We start from the raw sequence: 22,737 nt of genomic DNA, 5'->3' as shown, positions 1-22,737 counted from the left end.
AAAACAGGGACGCAAATGGCATCCACTATGCCATTTGCATCCCTGGTTTTTCACACAATAGGCTACGCATTTATATTTACGTAGATATTTGCGTAGCCTATTGCGTGAAAAAACAGGGACGCGAGTGGTGTAGTGGACGCCATTTGTGTCCGGATCCCTTCCTGCAGTGAGTATTCAGCGATACGGCACGGCAATGGTGTCTGTATCACTTGCTGTATGGAGCCGGTCAGCAGCTCTGCGGAGTTGCCGTGGAGCCAGCTGGTGAGGATTCTGGGGGGAGGAACAGATCACCTCCCCCCTCCCATGGACCCCCCCCCCTCGGACTGGCAGGTTTTGTACATCCCTATTTATGCCTAATCTGCTTGGGAGAATCCCATAAAGTTGAATCTTGCCCCCACTGCCAATCCCTATAGAAGCAGACTCGCAAGGATAGAGCAGATGGACTAAAGGTGATCCTTTGGCAATGGGCCCTTCAAGCGGTTGATATGCCTAAGGCTCAAACACCTCAAGAACAGCCCGTCGTTGCTCCTTCCACAAGTGCAAGGGGAGTGGCTCCTGCTGCTCAGTCTTCCCCTCTGTTAATCGCAGAGCAGGTTCGAGTAGACCCACCTACTCCGAGAAGAAACCTGTCTATCTCGGTAGCTAAAAAACTTTCAAAAAGGGCAAAACGCCCTAAACCGGTGGGAGACACCAGAGAAAAAGAGGAGAAAGAGAAGGAGCAGGACGCCCTGCCTCCCCCTCCTCTGCTTGATTCTCCCATCCGTGTTGTGGTTCCCCCCACACAGGTTGTGACCTTGGATACGGCCTCCACAGTCTCAGAGGGTGAGTTGAGGGACACACCAACCGCACCACCCCGTCCAGCTCAGACAGCTCCAGAACAGAGATCCAGGTCTCCAACACCATGCCTTTATAGTATCCAATCACCTCAGTATCGGCCAACACTCTCTCTTCAGCAGCCTCCTCAATACCGATCTCCGGATTGATACCATATGGATCATTGGCAGGGACAATACGACCATGATCACTCCCGCTCTCCATCCTGTGATTAGGATCATTTTTCAGTCTCGTCGTCTACTCCCCATGGACAGCAACGTGATGCAGATTGGAGACTCAGGAGGGACCGCAACCTTTTCCTGGATCGCACTCGTTATTTAGGAGCTACGTCTTCGTTTCATACTCCATTTCAACCTAGACAACAACTGCAATTCGAAATACATGACACTTTCTGTCCTCCTCCTCTGGTACCGAGATGTTCTACGTCTCTAATGCTACACCAATCCGGCTGGGACCATCAAGCCCCACCACCTCCAATTCCACCCCACGGTGCAATCGATGTGGTATAGTGACCTGCCCCCTCACAGGAATCCGGTGAGGACTATCAATCTAACTCCTCCTCCTATTCCTTGGTCCCCCCATCTATCCCATCCCCAGATGATGTCGTTGGGACATGAGATAGAGCCTCACCTTCCGAGGATATGGGGCACTTTTCTGAGCAAGTGCTTAGAATAGCACAGTCATTGGTCATAGAGGTACAACAACTCCATGATCCGGTGTTTGATGCCGTGACGGCAGACATGTCCACCCCGGTGGCTACTCCCTTTCTTCCAGCTCTGCTGAGTGCAGTGCAATAGACATGGAAAACGCCTTCATCCTTGACCCCGATGTCCAAGAGGCTAGAATTGATGTACAGGGTTCAGGAGACGGACACTTCTTTCCTCTTTGCACATCCAAAACTGAACTCGATCATAGTAGAGTCTGCTCAAGGCTGCTCTCAAAAAATGCATGCCTCACCTGTGGATAAGGAGGGCAGTAAACTCGATCTCATTGGACGCCACCTCTATTCTTCAGCGGCATTGGGGCTTAGGACTTCAAACTACCAGGCAATGATGGCCGGGTACCAATTGTTCCTTTGGGGGAAAATGGATTCTCTCATTGTGTACCTTCCTGAGGATCAGCATGACTTAGCCAGAAAGTTCCACACGGGGGCATCCAAACTATTCCGTCAGCAGATCAATACCGCCCCTCATAAGGCAGACTGCAATGCCAAGGGGATGATGGGCGCTGTTGCCCTAAGGTGACATGCCTGGCTCTGTTCCGCGGGCCTAACTCCCGAAGCTCACTCTAGGATAGAAGGTCTACCATTCAACGTTAAGGGTTTATTCAATGCAAAAATGGATGAGCAAATGGACTCTGTGCAGAAAGCCAGAATGACTGCTCATAAGATGAGCATCGGCCAAGTCCAGCACCAGCAACACCACATCCCTTATCATCAACATTGCTGGTACCGACAACACCAGACCTACCCCCCTCGGCAACCTGGGGACCAGGCACCCAGATACCCACAGCAACAACAACAGCAACAAAGGAGAAGTTATTCCTTTCCCAAGTTCCAGCAAAAGGCGAAGGGCAAGGGATTGTCTAAGCGTCATCTTTGACTCCAGCCTCTCTCCCCTCCGTACCAACGATTACAAACCACCCTTCGGAGACCTCCTGAGCAAATTTTACTCATCCTGGAAGAGAGTGTCAGACAACTGGGTGCTAACTATTGTCCATCAAGGATACAAAATAGAATTCAACACCCCCCACCCCTGGGTTCAGTCCAGATCACCCCACCCTCGAAGGTCCTTCAGGAAGAAACACAATCTCTTCTAAGGAAGGGTGCCATCCAGCGCATTCACCCAAACCTCGGTACGGAGGGGGTTTTCTCCAGGTACCTCACCATACCAAAATGGGACCAAGGCCTCCGACCCATTCTAGACCTTCGGGACCTGAACAAATCAGAATGACAACCCTAGCCACAATTCTCCCACTCCTCTGAAAGGGTTCATGGTTCACCACGGTCGATCTTGAGGATACTATTTCCACATAGTGATAGAACACTCACACAGAAAATTTCTCCGCTTTGTGATCGGAGTGGAACTCTTCCAGTTCAACGTTTTACCGTTTGGTCTCTCAACAGCCCCACACATATTCACGAAGTGTATGGCTGTGGTTTGCGTTTACCTCCGCCTCAAGGGAGTAGAGATCTACCCATATCTTGATGATTGGCTGCTAGTGGACTCCTCTCGGGAAGCCCTATTGCATGCTATTATGGTCATTCTGAACCTCCTTTGGGCACTGGGACTAAGAATCAACAGGGAGAAATCCCATCTGACCCCCACACAAACAGTTCAGTTCATAGGGGCCATCCTCGACTCCAGAACTGGCTAGGTGTACCTTCCTGCAAATTGCGTCAAAAACCTCGTCGCACATGCCACTTCAATATTCCTCGATTGCTGTGCCAAGGCACGTGATATTCAGTGCCTACTGGGTCATATGGCAGCAACAGTATCGGTTGTGAAATGAACCCGGCTGTGGATGAGGCCCCTGCAAAACTGGTTCATCCGAACCTTTGACTTAACCAGCAACCCCTCCTCCTCACACTTGTACCGGAGAAGGTTGCTCTCAGCCTGAAGTGGTGGATGGACCCCAAACATCTGAACCAAGGGATGCCATTTCTCCCCGCTCCTCCATCCAGGGTCCTGACCACAGACGCTTCCTTACTGGGTTGGGGAGCACATTGCGGACCTCTACGAGCAGAGGCTCTTCGGTCATCCACAGAAAAACTCTACCACATAAATTTCCTGGACTTGATGGCAGTTTGGAAAGCCCTCCGCACCTTTGAACCACGCCTCCGATATTGACACATCCAGATCCTCACAGATAACACCACAGTTCTTTGGTACCTAAGCAAGCCAAGGGGTAACACACTCCCCCCGCCTCCTTTCTCTCACTCTGGACATTTACCACTAGGTAGTTACAAGGGGCATTTGTCTGACCGCTCTCCATATCAAGGGAGAAGACAATCTCTTGGCAGATTCTCTCAGTCACCTGCTCCGGTGCTGTCACGAATGGCAGCTGGCCAAGACAACTCTGCAGCTGATTTTCAGGCAACGGGGTCGACCTGAGATCGATCTCTTCGCAACTCCAGAAAATGCGGCCTGCAGACAATTTTGCTCCAGGGTGGGAGTCAGTCGAGGATCGCTAGGCGATGCCTTTTTCCTGGAATGGAAGGATTGCCTATTCTACCTCTTTTCTCTGTTCCCACTCCTCAAAAGGGTGATCTCAAAAATCTGACAGGAAGCCACGAACTGCATCCTAATCACCCCTTGGTGGTCCAGGCAACCTTGGTTCAAAACGCTGAGAAACCTGTTGCAGGGACATTGCCTACTGCTCCCACAAATAGGCAACTTAATTTCTCGAGACCAAGGTCAGATTCTCCACCCTAATCTCCACACTCTGAACCTCACGGTGTGGAGGATCCAGCCCCCAGACATGGTTCCCCACCGATCCTGGCAACAGTACAGGCCACACTCGATGCGGCGAGAAAGCCATCTACACGCCGCTCGTACTCAGCTAAATGGGCTTCATTTGTGAAGTTTGCGACTGACAGCAACTGTAACCCTAATAACTGTCCTCTTCCGGATATTTTATGCTTTTTCCAACACTTATACAGTAAAGGACTGAAATATTCCTCCATCAGAGTATATGCCTTTGTGATTTCTGCAATGAGGGGTAACATAGACAGGTGCTCCATCTTCAGCCACCCCTTATGCAAACCTTGCGAGGACTTAAGACTTTCGGCTCCCCCCATGAAAGATCTCATCCCTCAATGGGACTTGTCACTAGTGCTCAGCAGCCTGACATCTGCGCCATTTGAACCTCTTGCTACAGTGGACTTGAAGCTACTTTCTTGGAAGGTCACCTTCTTGGTAGCAATTATGACCTCAAGAAGAGCAAGTAAGCTGTCCACTTTATGAATAGACTCGCCTTACACCACTTTTCTCAAGGAAAAGGTGGTACTCAGGCGGACCTAGCTTTCCTCCCTAAAGTGGTGACAGACTTCCATGTGAATCAGGCAGTTGTCCTCCCTGCTCTCTTTCCATCTCCGACTTCTGATTTGGAGAAGAGACTGCACACTTCAGATGTCTGGAGAGCCCTGGCCTTTTATAAATCACAGACTGAGTCTTTCCTTAAGTCGCAACGATTGTTCCTGAGCTACGGGGGATATAATAAAGGCTCTCCAGTCTCCTCTCAGAGACTAGCCTCCTGGATAGTACAGGCATTCGCTTGGCATACCACCTCTTGGGGAAAGACTTACCGCCTCGAATCTGAGCACATTCAACAAGGGGAGTGTCGACTTCCATGGCTTTTACAAGACGTATGCCTCTAGTGGACTTGTGTAAGGCAGCACCTGGTCTAACCCTTCTACTTTTGTAAAGCACTACAGACTAGATGTTCGGGCGCAAGCAAACTGTGCCTTTGGCAGGGCTGTGCTCTCTTCGGTACTACAGTGAGACACCGACCCACCTCCGGTAAGTCAGCTTGTTATTCGCCCATATGTGTGATGCACAGAGACCACAAAGAAGAAAGTCAGGTTGCTTACCTGTAACTGTAGTTCTTCGAGTGGTCATCTGTGCATTCATACAACCCTCCCACCATCCCCACTTCGGTGTCAAACATGACTTGTTGGTACCAAGGTGTTCTTTCTCCTCGGTCCCAGACTGCTTGCTGTCTGAAGGAACTGAGGGGAAGGCAGGAACCCACGCTATATATACCAGAGATGGTGGGGGAGGGGTTCCTGCCAAAAACTGTTCAGCTTGGAAGTTTCCCAGATGAGTCTTGGTGCAGGCGCAGAGCCCATATGTGTGATGCCCAGGTGACCACTCGAAGAACTACAGTTACAGGTAAGCAACCTGGCTTTCTGAATATGGTCAAAGTTTAGACAAATAGTAGTATACACATTGAGAGATCCCAGTTTGTATTTGGTGGCTTTTTTTCTGGAAGAGGGGCTTCGTGGGGCTCAGATTCTTGATGGAGAGGCAAATGGGAATTATAGTTTGCTTTTACAGGGGGGAAGACCCTGGAGGATGACCCCTTTTTAATATTTTTTGTATTACTCTAGAAATTGCAGGCCAGAATAGTACAAAGCAATTCAAGCATATAACCAAAATATGTATTTGACTAGCAAAGTAGACATCAAAAATAAATCCCCTCTACAAGCCAATCCAACAGGTTTTGTGCAAAAAATTCTCCCCTTGATTCCATGGGCTGCCAGCTGAGCATTCCATGGGCTGGATGTGTGCCCTGGTTATATATTTCTGTAAAACTGAACCACTTGTAATTTTGCATTGCAAGTTCTTTGTGACATTTATGATCTGGTTGGAAATATACTGTTTAGTAGTGAGCTTGTGGGGTTATCCTGAAGGGAATTTCATAAAGCTTGAACTGACAAGCTCAGTTGGTAATTTACTAAAGATGGTTGCAGATTACCATTTAGCCCATGATGGTCACTGGTAAACTTAACATGGTGCATATGCAGTCACATGGGGATGCTCTGTGTGGTAAAGCAAATCTTGCCACATCCCTTCCTTTCTACCTGTGTTATGTATTGAGAGTGATAAAACTCATATTTCCATGTGGATGGATGCTGCAACCACTGCCATGTGGCCACATGCCTGCCACAGTATGTTTGCAAGTGGCCACCACATGGTAAACATTCATCTACCCTTTGTAAAACTTCCACAGATCTGGTTTGGTGTAGTTTATATGAAATGTATATATTGCTTCACGCAGCCAAAAGGAGCCCTGAAATAATTTACAAAAAAGTAGCGGGGGAAGATACAGACTCCAAAACCAATTGGCCCTACACTCCCATGAACAATGCATCTGGCTGTTTGTGACAAGAATGTGGTTTGAAGTGCTATGCAAAGTTGCTAGAAATATTTGTAACTGGTGTTCTTTGCATCACAGACCCTCTCAAATCTGCTCAGAAACTTGACTTCTATCTGCTTTTTGAACTGACAATGAAAGGCACCTTTCTCTACCCAAGCCATTTGGCCTTTAAGGAATTAGGGGTGGGCAGACTGAACAGAAGAATTCTGACTTGAATGTATTATAAAAGCACAGCCACATTTGGTCTCCCTGAAGAAGACTTAAAGTTTGATTTATTTAGTCCAGGTTATCATTCGGTGGCCAAAAATCAGTTGCTCGCTCTTTTTCTATTGACTGTTTGGCACTAATACTGCATTTTTCTACTTTTTCCACAGAAAGGGGGAAGAACATTTTAACTAACACAGTGTTGCCCTCATGTATTTGATTTAAACTAGAGTTTTAAAAAGGTTAATACAAAAATCATTGTGAAATAGTGGAGAAAAGAAAGGTAACAGGTTCTGTTGCAATTGAAATCTTCCCCTCTGTATTTGCAGCTCCAACTCAGGAGCCTTATATTGCTTCCAGAGAGGGCAAGTGAAACTGACAGTTTTTGTGAGTGATCAAGTTGAGTGAAATGATAAAGGCACGTGGTTGAGTAGAAGGGGTGAAGGAAAGCAGAAATGCAGATAGGTAAATGAGATGTTTGAAGTTGCTTTGGCTGCATTAATCTGACATTTTTTAAAGTAATACAAGGAGACCACCATGGCTTTTTGAAAATCGAATTTTTACTCTGTCTTCTTTCCCAGACTTTTGAATTTGAATAGGATTAATGACATGACTGTTTCTTGACAAAAAGAAATGTTCCAGTTAAAAGAGTTGTTAGCATCTATTTCTCTAACACAGAAAATCAATTTAGGTCAGATCCTAGAAAATATAGAGCAGTCCTATCTCTCACTATAATAAATTTGAAATGAAGATGCTAAGCACTAGACAGGGTCCAGTTCTAATATTCCAGACTAGGGTTTTGGACAGTAAGTAGAGTGGAGCTGCTTGGTAAGAGTGCAATTTGCCTGAAGAAAAATCCATTAAAAATCAGATTTCACCCTTGAATTAGGAGGAGGAGCCAGTCTCATTCAGCCCAGTTACACCCTGCCTTTGGCAGAAACAGTAAGCTATGGCTCCTTCTGAAAACGTGCTGGCATATTTCTGCTGAAGCTTCTACACATATTACCAATATCCACAATACTAATCTAGTCATTGAAAATTATTGGAATATTACCTGCTGTTTATTACAGAGACTTATTTCTGACTTATAGAAATGCATAAAATACATGCCTTTGTTGGTTAATAGCTAGTTTTTATATGCCCTGATCTCCAAGTCTTCCAAAAATTCATAACACACACATCCTTGGAAGATGTACTTAAGTGGTAGAGAATGAAGTAATTCCCTGTTGTACTTCCTAAACTCTGAGATATGTTACAGCCTTTTGCACCCAGAAAGACAAGACTAGTAAATTGTGATATGCTGTGTTCTTGCTGGAGTCACTGAGTGACTTGCTGGAGCCACTGTTGTCCATTGGCAACTCAAGTGCATCAAATAATGTGGATAAAGCTTCTTAGCAGGAGGTTCAGTGTACTAGAACAAAGCTGCCAGTCGAGACTTTGCTTGAAGCAAGAATTGCCTTTCCTTCCCCTCTTCTCAAAACCTTAATAATAAGTGTTTCACTACCATTTTAGCTTCCAAACTAATGTCTTAACATATGTGAAATGTAAAGCATTTCATACAGCAGTGTGTGTTGGGTGCAAGGCATTTGCTGTGTGTCTTAAAGTCAGTGCAGAATTGACATACAGAGGTACTAATTACGAAAACCAGAAATTTGAAAGTTCCAAAATACTTATTTTCTCCTTCTTTCAAAATCATAGTGCCTACTTGTGTGCATATCTGCAGTTGACTCCAGGGTACCCGAGTAAATGTAACTGAGAGTAGAATTAACCCAAGTTTGTGTGCTCACATGAGACTGACTACACAACTAAGGATGTAATCCTATGCATGTTTAGACAGAAAAAAGTCCTAAAACTCCCAGCATTTCCCAGCCAACTATGCCAGCTCTCAACTTCATGGGTAGCTATAGAAAAGATAAAATATTAAAATGGGTGAAAAAGAAGAAATAATGGAGAGATGCGGAGGGAGGGGTGCAGATCTGCTCTGAATCTCATCCCTCAAGTTGTCTTTTTTTTTTTTCCTTTTAAAAAGACTGCAGAGTATTGAGAAAACATGAGAAAGCCCAGCATATTGAAATAATTCAGAGGTTTAGGAGAAAACATTTGAAGAGGCTTAAGGTTTTTTTAAAAGATTTCGGGGGGCTTTAGCAATTTAGGCCTCAGGCCTGCAACACTGTCACACGTTTGGCTTTAAACACTTGGATAGTCTTGATGGCTTCAATAGGATTCCTGATGGGATCAAAGTGAATCACTTCCCTTAAGTGTTTGCAAGATATGAACCCTGGTTAGCAGGATGAAGGCCATTCTATAGATTTATTTTTCTTGTAATCACTGACTGTGACTTCAGAGTCCTAAAACAATAAAATGATGACTGTTTTGTCTACTAACATTTTGTATTTGGTAAGATCTTTTTCTTCATATTGGCCCTATAGAGAGCTCCAGTTCACTAGAACTGAATACTCCCTCTGACCTTGATGGGATTGCTTATGCTTAAGAGTTCATACGACTTGAACATATACTTACTGACCACTTTTTGTTATCCCTGTTTTATGATATTTATACAGCACTTCAGAAAAAAAGCCAATTAATTTACATAGTTTACTAAAAAGTGCCCACATGCTTAGACAATTCACTTAATGCTATTCTTAGTGCACAAGGATATTTAAAACTTCTTTTTAAAAAGGTATGGCTATGAATCTCTGGAGACAATAATTTATCAAAACAGGCTACTTTTATAGAGTTGCAACTTGTGCATGAGAAATTCTACTGTCTTGTAATCTGCTGGATTGCCAATTCTCTCTTATTAGCTTTATCACAGCTATTGTTTTGGAGTTCAAAGTAATGAAGGTTCATTACTTAGGATGCAATCCTTTGCAAGTTTAGACAGAAGAAAGTCCTACAACTCCCAGCATGGCCCAGCCAACATGGCTAGCTGGGGCATGCTGGGAGTTGTAGGACTTTCTTCTGTCTAAATATGCATAGGACTGTACCCTTAAGGTTCAAAGTAATGAAACTGCTTGTATAAACAAGTCTGGAAAGTTCTCACTTTGGTGGTGCAAGGCACCCAAAAAGACAGCTGATCACCTTTTATTAAAAGCTGGACTGAGAGTAAGGTAGTCTGCCCCTGGTAAATAACTGTCCCTGCTTTGTCATTTGTGGAAAAGGTGGGGGTACCTTAAAAAAAAAAACCTGTTAGTGTGACCTGCTAGAGTCACCAGTTTTTGAAGTCTCTCAACTTCTTTCTCTGAGTCTCTACAAGCTAGATCTCCGACTGAGAAGCAGACACCCATCTTGTTTATAGTTGCAGGTCACTATAAATGTATAGACATAAACGCCAAAGCATCATGTGGTGGCCAGCCTTGCCATTTCATCCGTTGCAGCTGGTGAAGTTCATTTTGAACTTTTGATATTGTATTTTAATACAAGTATGCTTCTCTAGGTCAGTGCAAGGACAGGTCATTGCAGTCAACAGTACAACGTATAGCAGCCAGAGAAGACTGCTTTCAGAGCAGTCAGAGAAGACTGAGAAGACTTTCCGAGTGGTTCGCGGCCTGTTACATTCTGGGCCAGGGAGAGAGACGGTGGAACCCTCGGTAGCACGCTGTGACGAGTTTGCACGGCACTTTGAGGATAAAGTTGCTCAGATTCGTCATGAATTGGACACCGCCATTAATGCAGTTCCATTGGTAGAGGCGTTCAGAGCACCGTCTGGTCCAGTTTTATTGGATGAGTTTCAGTTACTGAGGGCTGAGGATGCGGACAAGGTGCTTGGCCAAGTCCGATCGACCACTTGTGTGCTTGACCCTTGCCCTTCATGGCTTATTAAATCAAACAAGGAGGGGTTGTCCGGCTGGGTCCAGGAGGTTGTAAATTCCTCCTTGAGAGAGGGAGTGGTGCCTGCCGTTTTAAAAGAGGCAGTAATCAGACCACTCCTGAAAAAGCCTAACCAGGACCCAGAGGGTGTTAACAATTATAGGCCAGTGGCCAACATCCCCTTCCTGGGCAAGGTGCTTGAGCGGGTGGTTGTAGGACAGCTCCAGGCACTCTTGAATGAAACGGATTATCTAGATCCATTTCAGTCGGGCTTCAGGCCTGGTTTTGGAACGGAAACTGCCTTGGTTGCCCTGTGGGATGACCTCTGCCGGGAGAGGGACAGGGGGAGTGTGACCCTGTTGATTCTCCTGGACCTCTCAGCGGCTTTCGATACCATCGACCATGGTATCCTTCCGGATAGGTTGTCTGGATTGGGAGTAGGAGGCACTGCACTACAGTGGTTCCGCTCCTACTTGGATGGCCGATTCCAGAAGGTGGTGCTGGGGGATTACTGCTCTGTGCCATGGCAATTGTGCCATGGGGTTCCACAGGGCTCTATTTTATCCCCCATGCTGTTTAACATCTACATGAAACCGCTGGGGGAGGTTATCCGGAGGTGTGGGCTGAGGTGCCATCAATATGTGGATGACACCCAGCTCTGCCTCTCTTTTACATCAAAACCAGGTGAGGCAGTGACTGTTCTGAATCAGTGCCTGGGCACGGTAATGGACTGGATGAGGGCTAATAAACTGAAACTCAATCCAGACAAGACGGAGGTACTGTTAGTGGGTGGTTCGTCTGCCCGGCTAGGTGATATTCAACCTGTTCTGGAGGGAGTTGCACTCCCCCTAAAGGATCAGGTTCGTAGTTTGGGGGTGCTCTTGGATCCAGAACTGTCACTTGAGGCACAGGTGAACTCAGTGGCATGGAGCACTTTTTATCAGCTTAGGCTAGTATACCAACTACGCCCTTATCTGGACAGAGATAGCCTTGCTACAGTTATCCATGCTCTGATAACTTCTCGTCTGGATTACTGCAATGCGTTATACGTGGGGCTGCCTTTGAAAACGGTCCGGAAACTTCAGCTGGTCCAAAATAGGGCAGCAAGATTGTTAACGGGGACTGGCCTGCGAGCTCATATTACGCCAGTACTTTTCCAGCTGCACTGGCTGCCAGTCCATTTCCGGGCCCGATTCAAAGTGCTGGTGTTAATATTCAAAGCCCTTAGCGGCTTGGGGCCAGGTTACCTGAAGGATCACCTTCTCCCATATGTGCCTGCCTGGACCTTAAGATCATCGTCAGCGGCCCTTCTCCGTGAGCCCCAGCCAAAGGAAGTGAGGCAGGTGGCTACTAGAAGGAGGACTTTTTCTGCTGTGGCACCCCAGCTCTGGAATGAGCTCCCTAGTGAGGTTTGCCTGGCATCTACATTGTATTCCTTTCGGCGCCAGGTGAAGACCTTTTTATTTTCCCAGGCATTTTAGTATTTTAGCTTTCTAAATTTTTATCTTTGCTGTTTTAAATCTGTATTTTAAACTCCTGTACTGCTGCTAGGTTTTATTGTGGTTGTATTGTTATATTGTGGTTTTAATGTTCTATATATTTTAAATTGTTTTATTGTGTGTTGTTTGGATTTAATTTTTGTGAACCGCCCAGAGAGCTTCAGCTATTGGGCGGTATAGAAATGAAATAAATAAATAAATAAGACCCTTTAACAATGTGTAAGGAGGAGGGGACGGCTCAGGTAGTCACCTTTAGCGTGGGGAGTGATGCAGGAACACAAGTATGCCTGTTTTCACCTGCGACATGTTGGCGGGTTTGACTAGTAAAGAAGGGAATACTTTTACCAGGTGCAGCTTTTACTCCTAATAACAGGAAAACTAGCAGCTGGTGAATTTCTCCCGTCCATGATCCTCTACAAAGTACCAACGGGCGGGGGTAAAGTTGCGGAGGTTTTGGGAAGGCGAAGGGGAGTCGAGGGGATTTCGGCGTGCGGTGTTTCTCTGTATCGTGGGCATGGGGGAGCGGGCAGCTAGGTTTTCGGAACCTGGGCTGTGGTGACAGGTATTACTTCGCGAGGGGCCGAGGGAGATAACCTGAAGCAGGGGGTTGGGATGGTATTAATGTCTGAGGAAGGCAGTGTTCCGGCGGAAGGATCCCCATAGCAGAGTGCTCCCGGCCTGCCGGTTGCCATAACAACTTCCTCCCACTGAACTCTCACCCCGCGCAGGCCGGGGCGACGGTTGGTCACATGATCGCAGCTAACATGGCGACGACCGCGCTTGCGAGGAGCTGATTGCAGGTGCCGGGGCCGTTGCCCGCATCCGCCCTCATCCCTGGCCATGCAGAGCGAAAGGAGGGAGCCCGGTGGTCGGGAGGAGGTGCAGACGGGGCGCGTCTGAGGGGACGGGGCGTCTCTGGGGCCGAAGCCGGTTAAGGCTTGGGGAGGGAATGGGACTTGTTTACATCCGAACGGGGCTTGGGCCATCATCCCTGAAGGTGGGAGTGGCCTGTTTATAGGGCAAACGTAGAGGGGGATCTTTTCGTATGATGAGGGAGCAGCCCCCATTGGGGGCTGAGTAGAAACGGCTTTGTTTACATAGGGCTGGTGAGGAGGCCGAGAGGGGAAAGAACAGGGAGAGGTTGTTTGTTTTTGATAGCTAGAAAGTGAATGTGAAATAAGTACGTTTGTTCATTTTGGATACATTGGTTTACAGCTGTGGTACAGCTAGGCAGTGCGGTATAGGTTGGTTGGCTGGCTTATAGGCATTGTTATATGGGAATATAGAAGGGAATATATGGGGCTTATGGGAATGTAGAAGAGTTATGGAGCCTAGCAAGCAGCTGGGAGTTGAGTAAAAGAAAGTGTGGGTTTATTTTCATTGTGGAAGTTGAGGGTTATGAAATTGTAGTTTAAACAAAATTGTTAAACAGAGGAAAGGTCAGTAACACAGAAATGGGGCGAGCGGGGGGCAGGGTACTTGTGAAGTAGATGAAAGTGGTGGGTGGGTGTTTTCTAATTAGTTTTATTTTCTCTCTCAAGATTGCTTCTCAGAATGGGTTGAACTGCTTTGTGCTTTTCTCACCAGCAGGACCCTAATGCTTTTTTTGCTCTTCTGTCTTCTCTTTGCAGACCTTCCTGCGAGTGAGGGCAAATAGACAGACCAGGCTGAATGGTGAGTGTGACAGGAAACCTGTACCATCTTCTCTGTGTTCTGGGATAATGACTTTCAATATCAGGGTCTGATGGACCTAATGCTGGCCTTTACAAGGTGCTCTGGCTAAATGTGCCTAAAAGTTCTTAAGCTTTAATCATAACACTTGTAGTCTTAACCCGTTTTGCTCCTCTCTGAATCCTATCAAAGTTCTTGACGTCTTTCTTGGCACGTGGAATGGTTGCTACTTTGAAGAGGTGTCATGCCCAATAGAAGAGTGCTTTTAGTACTCACATTTTTAATTCAGTTTTTCTTGTAGATCTGATGCCATGGCTCTCCTTTACAACAGCACTGTATTGCTTATTGTTCCTTAACTGGTGATCAACGATATAATCCACAAGAACAATACAGTTCTTGGTAGTTATTCCCTGATTGCTAATATACTAGAACAATTATACATACAACCATAACACTTGTTTGATTTCATTTATTACAACATTTTAACTCCCTCTTTTTAAAAAAAGCCCTTTGCCCCTGATCTTTTGGAACCACGTGCAGGATCAAGGTTTTAACATCTTACTTGTCTTCCATGGACTTGATACCTCAGATCATTTGTAACTTTGAGTTGGGCCTACATGTTACATCTCCATGCATGTAACAGCAACTTCCACAACTTTTGGTGTTGGGAATACCATCCCAGTTATTGTTAATTCAAATCACGTTCTGACATTTGTATCTCCTAGTATTTTTATTTATATATTTAAAAGATGTATAGGTAGGCTTTTAGGGGAACCCCTAATAGAATTTTTAAAATGTTGTGTTGTCACTAAGTAGGAATAGTTCTCCAAAAGTTATGTAGGAACTCTTTGTTTTAACTAATTCAGCTTCCATTAGTGTGTAGAAATGACATGTATTTTATGCTTAATTCAATCAAAAGTAAAAGTAAAGATAATGAAACTTTAGGCCTTCAAAGTCAATAGCAACTGTAAATTATCCTGACATTGCAAAGGGAACAAAATTATTCCTTTCATTTTTAAATGCCAACAAGCTCCAGGGCCGTAAGATCTATGTTGGTGGTACTCGCTATGTTGGTTGCAAGAGAGAGCTCTTCAATTAAGATTAATGAGGACTGTGCACAGCATAGTGAATACACGTGATCTGCCTTTCACAAACCCAAGCCACAGTGGTTTTTCTACTACTGAATAATTCCAGCATATGATTAATGAATACTATTGCAGCGTTACCTCTATTGATCATCTCAAAAATATTCCCTTGGGGCATTTGGAGCTATTATTGGAAATGCCCATTGCAGAAATACTAATATTTTTACAAGAATGTAAAAGAAGCATATGATGATTTTTGGAAGCAGGCCAGTTCTTTCCAAATATATTGCATATTATCTGCATTCAGACATAACACTAAACCAACAAAGCTTTGTGAGCCTTGGGCTTGCATGTTCACCCTCCTCCAGTGTGGCAGCAAGAAGGAGGTTGGAAATTTCCATTTTAGATTAACTGCAGTTTGGTGTGTTGTCCAAATCCTAAACTGTGATTAGCTGAAACAAGCCAGCTTTATAAACGATGGTTTGAAGTTGGTCTGTTTCCATTAACCATAGGTAAGATAGACCTCACTTTGTCTGGGTTCAGATGACACTGTGAGCTGCTGTTGATCTAAAACAGAGGTGAAAGTGAAAGCTTCTGAATGCTTTGTGGCTAGCCATGCCACAGGAGGAGGGGTGGGGTGGACAGGCCTATGGCTTGGTGGAGTTCATTCTCATAACAGTACATTATGGTTTAGTGTTACATCCAGACCGGGTCATTGTCTCCACTAGATCATTGTGCATATTTGGTGTTCCAACAGAATCTTATCATTTGTACTCATGATCCTCTTTAGCAACTGTTCTGTAGTGGTGATCTTATATTTTATGGCACATAAGAACAGTTAATATTGTAGAATACTCACTATTCTAGAATCAGTCCTTAGTAGAGCTCTTAAGGTAAGTCTGGGACTTGGATGTTAAGTTCTACTGTGCTGTGCTATTGATTTGGTCACGTTCCTCCGATTATCCCCACCCATGTGCTCACACATTTCTATCTACCCATTCTTCATGCATCCTAAATATCCTTTAAAAATGTGGGTTTAAAAAAAAAATACTTTTGTCAGTCAAGCAGAGCCAGTTCACCCATAAACTCCAATGACAGTTACAGTGGTTATCTGTCTAGGAGTTTCAGTATGTGAGTAGTTCAGATTCCTTCAGTTGAAGAATGATGTATGCTTATTAACAACATAATGTACTCTTTTATTTTTTCCTGTTTATCCCCTGTTTTCTGGTGTTTGTAGCTATTATCTGTATTAACATTGAAATATTAGTACTCCCCCCCCCTCACCCCACAATTTTGGTGTCTGAAATAGCATGCATCCTGAACTTCTTTTCAGAGGGAGAACTTGCACTTCTGTTTGACATCGTTGTTTTAATATATATATTTAAAAGTCTCACTGCCTGGTTCCACAGAACCTTAAGGGCAGAGTGAGCCTTTCTCCCCACCCCCAAGAAAAAAATTCCAAAGTCTTCTTTCCTTGATAGCCTTTTGTAAGGACCTGTTCAAAAGCTCTTTGAAGATCTTTGTGCAGTATTACCTGGTGTTTTAACTATTTTGATGTCACTGAGTGAATTCTAGCAGATGGGAAGCAATTTCTCTTTGCAGATAGTGATTTTCAGAAAAAGAGTGAGGTTGGGAGATGTACACTTCCAGTGACATAAAAGGCTGCTATAAAGAGAGTGGAAATAAACAGTTGTCTGTAGTAGTGGCATACAACAGAAGAGAACTGGTTTAGTTTCAGGAAGAAAGCTGTAAGATTAGGAAACTTGCTTAACAAAGAATGGCTATGCAATGGAATGGATTGCCAAAAGTTAGTAGGATAATGAGTTGGTGTTACAAAAATGGGCAGAACAGACATGACAGAGATGTACAGAATTATTGCCATTGCTGCCAGTTGGGAGAGGGGAATAAATTAGCTGGCTGTTCCCATCTCCATATTTTATATGAATAGAGTAATATTTCTGTTTTTGTTTCAGTTCCTGTTTTCCTATTAGCTGGTTCAGAAGTCATACTTGAATAGGGGAAACTGTGATAGCTCAAGAGTTGCATGTTAGAGAATTCTTATAGCCTTTAGGATTCTAGGGAAAGCTGGCAGCCTTCCCACTGAACAGAATCTGTCCCTGTGGCAGGGTTTTATATATTGACTGTGTCAAAACTGAGGGTTTTGTAAGTAGCTGAGATTTCTCTTTAACAGTTCCTGTGGGACTGTGGACTGCTTTTCCTGTGTAGTTGTGAGAAGCTCATGCTATTAGAGAATTAGTTAACCTTCCAATATTAAGGGCGCAATGCAATTCATATTTAGACAGAAGAAAAATCCCACAACTCTCAGCAACCCGCCAGCCAGCCATGCAGACTGAGGTATGCTGGGAATTGTAGGACTTTCCCCATCCTAAATATGCATAGGATTGCACTTTAAGGCTATTACAAGTGGGACTTGCAACTAAATATTTTAGTGTGCAGTAGCCAGCCATGCCCTCTTCTGGGATATTCCACTACATACCTTCCCCCCTGGTTTTCGTGGTATCTCTCCCCCCCCCGCCCAACAGTCAGCATTTTGTGCCCACTGAGCATGCTCAATCCTTATTGGGCTGTTCTTGAGTGAGTTTGCTCCTCTAAAGATAATTTATACTTCTGCAGCCCTTAGGGTTTCCCAAGCCTACTGCTAAGTCTCTCTTCTGTATGGATGGTGCTTTTTTTGACTACTTAAGGCTCTGTACTTAGCAAACTGATTATCCATTAGTATATGAAATATCTTTTATTACTGAGTAGTTTGGCAGACACAGCTTTTCAAATCCCTGTAGCCCTATGACATAATAAGTTACATGTACCAAAATTCCTGCAGGTACGCAGATGCTAAAGGCCCAGAGGCCTTATAGTTGGAGCAGGTGGCCATGCCTCTACTAGATACTGCTTAAGTAATGGAGAGAAGATAAAACTGTTGTTGTTGCTTCTCTCTACCCCAGTACTTTGTCATAGGCTTTAGAAGGTCCTTTGTGAGAAACCTTGTTGGAAGGGTACTAATAAAAGTAGTGGGCTACAAACAGATCTCTCTCTCTCTCTCTTGCACGCACGCACGCACACGCAGCACATGTGGTTGACTCTTGTTCAGCAGGAGCTGTACAGTTGTTGAAAATAGTTCTCTTTCAAAAACCACTGATCTACATATATCTTCCTATTTAGAGCACAATTCTATTGTTTCCACCCTCAGTGATTGTGAGCCTCCAAACCCAGAGGCTTACAGTCATCCAGTGCAGAGAAGGAGGTGCGGTGAAGGCAATCTTCTCCCCATCCTCCCACTCTCCATTTTTGCTAGATGATCTTTTTTGCCTGTTTAGCTGGGGTGTTTTGGAGGGGGAGGAAAGGAGGCTGGAGAGGCCTCAGATAGCTCATATCCTGGCCTCTGCTGTCTCCCCACCCTTCCTGACCACTGAAACACCTCCTTTCCTCGTCTTCTGAGGTTGAGTTCCCAAATTCGGAGAGCAGCCGGCAGAGCGTAGATTCCCCCCTCCGAGATTGGAGCACTGTCTCCGACCTTGGATCTGGGAATCCAAAATAATCCTATGGCACCTTAGACTCTGTCTAAGGGCCATAGGATTCCTCCTTCCGAATTGTTATATTTAAAAATGGGGGATTAGTTGAGTTTTAGGCTAGATTTAGGCTACAGCAACCTGTTGTTCTACTTGAGTTTATTCACGCTGAAGCCTATTAATACAAGCTGCTGAGTCCATCTCCATGGCAGGCTTCCTGTAAACCTGGGGTGGGCAACTTGTGGTATCCATAAGATTTGGCCTGTAGTTCCCAACAGCCTTAACCAGCATAGCAATGGTGAGGGATGATTGGAGTTGTAGGCCAAAACGTCTGGAGGGCCACACGTTGCCCACCCCGTACTATAAACAGATATTCCATTGGAGTTTGTCATTACAAAGCCTCACCCTGTGTCCAATGCATAAGAAGCATGCCAGGTCCTTTAGAGGTACTCAAGCAGTTTTGTTTTGGGGGTAGAAATGTATATTTCAGTTCAGGAAGTGCCTAGTATGTTTGGGCAAGATTTACAGTTGGACCTAGCACAAAACTAAAATATGGCTTATATCCAGAATTCCTGAAGCATCCCGCAACTGTTGAGACATCCAGTTAGATCTGCTTTCAGCACTGAACTTGGGATGGACATCAGTCTCTTTTCATTCCATGTCAGTTTCACAAGTGTTCATTTATAAGTCCATCCATCCCCTATCCACATTAATCTGCAATTTTGCCTTTTGGGCAGGGGGGTGATCTGCATGAAAACATTGGTGCATTTTATCATAAAATACACATTTTATATGCATTCGATGCATTTTGGTACGTCTTCTTAAAGTTAAATTTGCATCACAAAATTTGGGAGGGTAGCTGCATTCTGATCCACACATTAGTTTGGGAGGTACAAGTAATATTGGTTGCTTCCAAATGTGGACCCAAATCCCTACTTTGGGACATACAGATAATCTTGAGCAGCACAGGAAACTGGAACAGAGGATGGATAGGACTTGAGCTAGTAATGATAAGTAAACAGGCAGGACTGGGTTAAAAACTTGATGACATCAAGTGTTTAGCAGCAGGAAGTAGATGAGGTTGGAACCATAAACTTCAGGATGAACAAATGGCAGAAGAAACAACTATAGGGGACTAGAAGGAATACAATCCGGACCTTTTCTGCAGAACAGGGTATACATCATAAGTGGAATGCAGAGTGCAAGCTCAAGGTTCATTATATAAATGACAGAAGACATGGATCAACACTTTGCAAGATATGTATGGAAGGAGAACTCATGTTAATTCCAAAGCTTCCAGCCACCAGGAATGCACTGAGTTTTTGTATTCAAGGATCATCTGCATGGTACACACGAGGAGGTACAGGCATAGGACTGAGAAAACAAGGTAGAAAATGAAAGGTCTTAAGAAAAGGAGCAGGGCCCCAGTATCCAACAAGAATCATGAAAAGTCAGTCTGTTTCCTAGTAAGACATTCTGTCATTAAGAGCACTTAGTCAATCAGGAACACTCATATGACTGCTTTAATACAGCAGCCTCCTAGCAGTTGGTCTCCAAGAAAACAGGAGTCTGATAAACTAGAACTAAAACGTCTCTGAATTCTGACCACTTGAATGGCCAATACAAAGGCTATCACAAGTTTGTGCTTGGTGTAGAAAGGGAGGTCTTCCAGTGTATCTTTGTGTCTAGACAATGCAGCTGAAGTAACTTTCTGTTACAACTTGGGTCCAGGGTTGATGTGGTCCAGGGTGATCAATGGCTATGATGAAGAGGTAAAGCTCACAAGCTAGATTGCTTGACGTTAATTTTTATTTATTATTTATTTATTTCATTTCTATACCGCCCAATAGCCGAAGCTCTCTGTTAAGGGTGTTAAGGACACCCTAGTGCAGTGAGTCCCTCCAGTGGATAATTATTATTGTAATACTAATGAAAATTAGTGACCTCCTTGCATCTCCGGCTGAGAGGTGGAATAAAAAATGCTTTGTTAGAGGAGTAGAAGAAGAGATTGGCAATCAGGGACATTTAAGTGAAAGTCTCTTTTCATGCTACTTTACTCAGATTTTTTTTTTAAAAAATCATTGACTTAAGGGTAAAGAAAAATCAACCCAGGCCCCCCTCTTTACTCCTCTGACAGGAGTACAGGGGAGAAGGATTAGTGAGCTAATTAGAAATGATTGCATCTATCAGCACTAATTAACAAGACTGCGGTCTCACTTGTATGTTCTTTTGAGCTGTTCTCCTTCGGGACAGCTCAGCAGTCACCCCCCCTTCCTCTGGGGCTGCTCCATCCCCCCTACGTTGATTAGAAGTGATAGCTGATCTCTGTAGCAGCAATTGGAAATTCTGCTCACTGTGGCTTTCAGATAGCCCCGATTCTTCTCTCTCACTCTCAGGATCCACTGTCAGGCTACTGCAAAAGCAGAAACTTTGTTAGTTCCACTTCACTCTATTTACTGTTTCGCTCTTGCCGCTCTAATTTTGTGGGCAAGAGTATTTTTCCTTGCCAGACCTCTCATGGTCTTTAAGGTTGGCTCTGTTACTGAAAGCAGGTACTCTTCTTTGCTGAATGGCACTGAAAATTTGTCAGCCAGGCACTAAAACAAATATTTTGCTTTACTACCATGTGTGCCATGGTAGAGCATATATTGATGTCAGAAAAATCTGCCAACATGTAACTGGCTCTAAAACCTTGAGGACAGAGCTATAAAAAATGACAGAGCTATAAAAGCTTTGCAAAGCCACTTACAGTTCAAGTGTTTAATTAAGTAGGTTTTGTATTTTTTTTTTAATAGTGAATTTCAACAAACAAAACAAAAATATATAACAACATTCTAAAACCCTCAGTTTCGAATTATTACAATATTCTAGAAAGAATAAAAACACAGAAAAAGGTTACACATAAACTTCAGTAAAAGTAGACCAAATATCCATATAAGTCCATTTGCAAGTTATGTTTATATACCTCTCTTTCAAATGTTGCTAGCAGTGTTAAGTTTTCAGTCCATTGCATTATAGGTGGTGAGCTTTTATCCTTCCAGTATCTTAGTATCAATCTTTTAGCAACCAAAATGGCGTAAGGATCCATTTACCTTGACCATGTGTTACATTCCAAGAAGGAGTTAAGTAATGTAAAAGAACATTTACATCAGTAAATATTAAAGAGCTTTCCAGTACAAAATTTATCCATATAATAACTTTCTCCCAAAAGGAGGCAACCATTGGGCATTTCCAAAACATATGAATAAGAGAAGCATTGACTGCATTACACCTCCAACAATTAGCCAAATTTGACAAACCTTTATTAAAAAGATGCTGTGGCGTCCAATAGACCAAAACAAAAGTTTTTGCTGAATAAGGCGTAACCGAAGATCTGTTGAGATGTCTGATACAGATGCCAAAATGGCAGTCCTTTGATTAAACAAAATTGGATGTTCCAGTTCCCTGTTCCATTCCTGCTGTAAATCACTTGTATCATATTTATTCTTTCATAATAAATATGTACAAACATGAATCGTAGGTCAATATATCTGATCAGCTTCAATGAGTATTTCCAGTAGTGAAGGAGACTCTGAAGCAGTAAAAGCAGCTGGACCGAATCTAGATACCAACAAATGTTTCAGTTGCAAGTACTGCCATTCCACTGTATCAGGCAATTCAAATTGATCTCGCAAAGTTGAAAATAATGAGAACTCGTCATCACCCCCCACTAATTGATCCAGGGTAAAGATCATTTTATCTGTCTGGGTCCACCATAAAAACATTTTCTTTTCCATTCTTAAATCTGGATTTCCCCATGAAGTCAATTTAACATGGGAAAATGGGTCAAACGTAATTGACGTGATGTTATACGCCACACTTCTCTAACTGCCAAAATTGTGGGAGGAGCTCTGTCTGCCTTAATAGGCTGAGAACCTAATGCCATCCATTTAAAGAGAGGCTTCAGACAAGAAGATTCCAACACTGACCAAGGTGGAAAATCTAAGTGGAAAACACCACAATTTAGTACAAGTCAGCAAATAGGCCTGATGGTACATAGCTAGATCCGGAAAACCAAACCAGCCTTGTTAATTGGAAGTTGCATCCTTTTCAAAGATATCCTTGATGGAAAGGAACCCCAAAAGAATTTACGAAACTAAGGATGTTGGGAGAGGCTCAGGCAAGTGGGTTGGGGTGGATGACTGACTTTCCTGTGGTTGTTTGTATGGCTGATTAATTTTTCTATATAGT

The 22,737-nt window shown here is 44.0% G+C and overlaps 1 protein-coding gene across 1 annotated transcript in view; it reads left to right on the top strand.

Moving 5' to 3' along the window:
* The window catches only part of RNF220 (ring finger protein 220), a 383,799-nt gene that overhangs the window by 290,065 nt on the left and 70,997 nt on the right, over positions 1 to 22,737 (top strand). Inside the window, exon 7 of the mRNA XM_084852730.1 lies at positions 13,859 to 13,901. Within this exon, the coding sequence (XP_084708856.1) occupies positions 13,859 to 13,901 (43 nt within the window). The remainder of the gene's footprint in view (positions 1 to 13,858; positions 13,902 to 22,737) is intronic.

Source organism: Heloderma suspectum, chromosome 4 (genome assembly GCF_057233095.1).
Source record: "Heloderma suspectum isolate Gila_16-S chromosome 4, 16-S_ref, whole genome shotgun sequence".
Taxonomy (NCBI): Eukaryota; Metazoa; Chordata; class Lepidosauria; order Squamata; family Helodermatidae; genus Heloderma; species Heloderma suspectum.
Note: the sequence above shows the minus strand (reverse complement) of the source record. Positions and strands in the feature narration are given on the sequence as shown.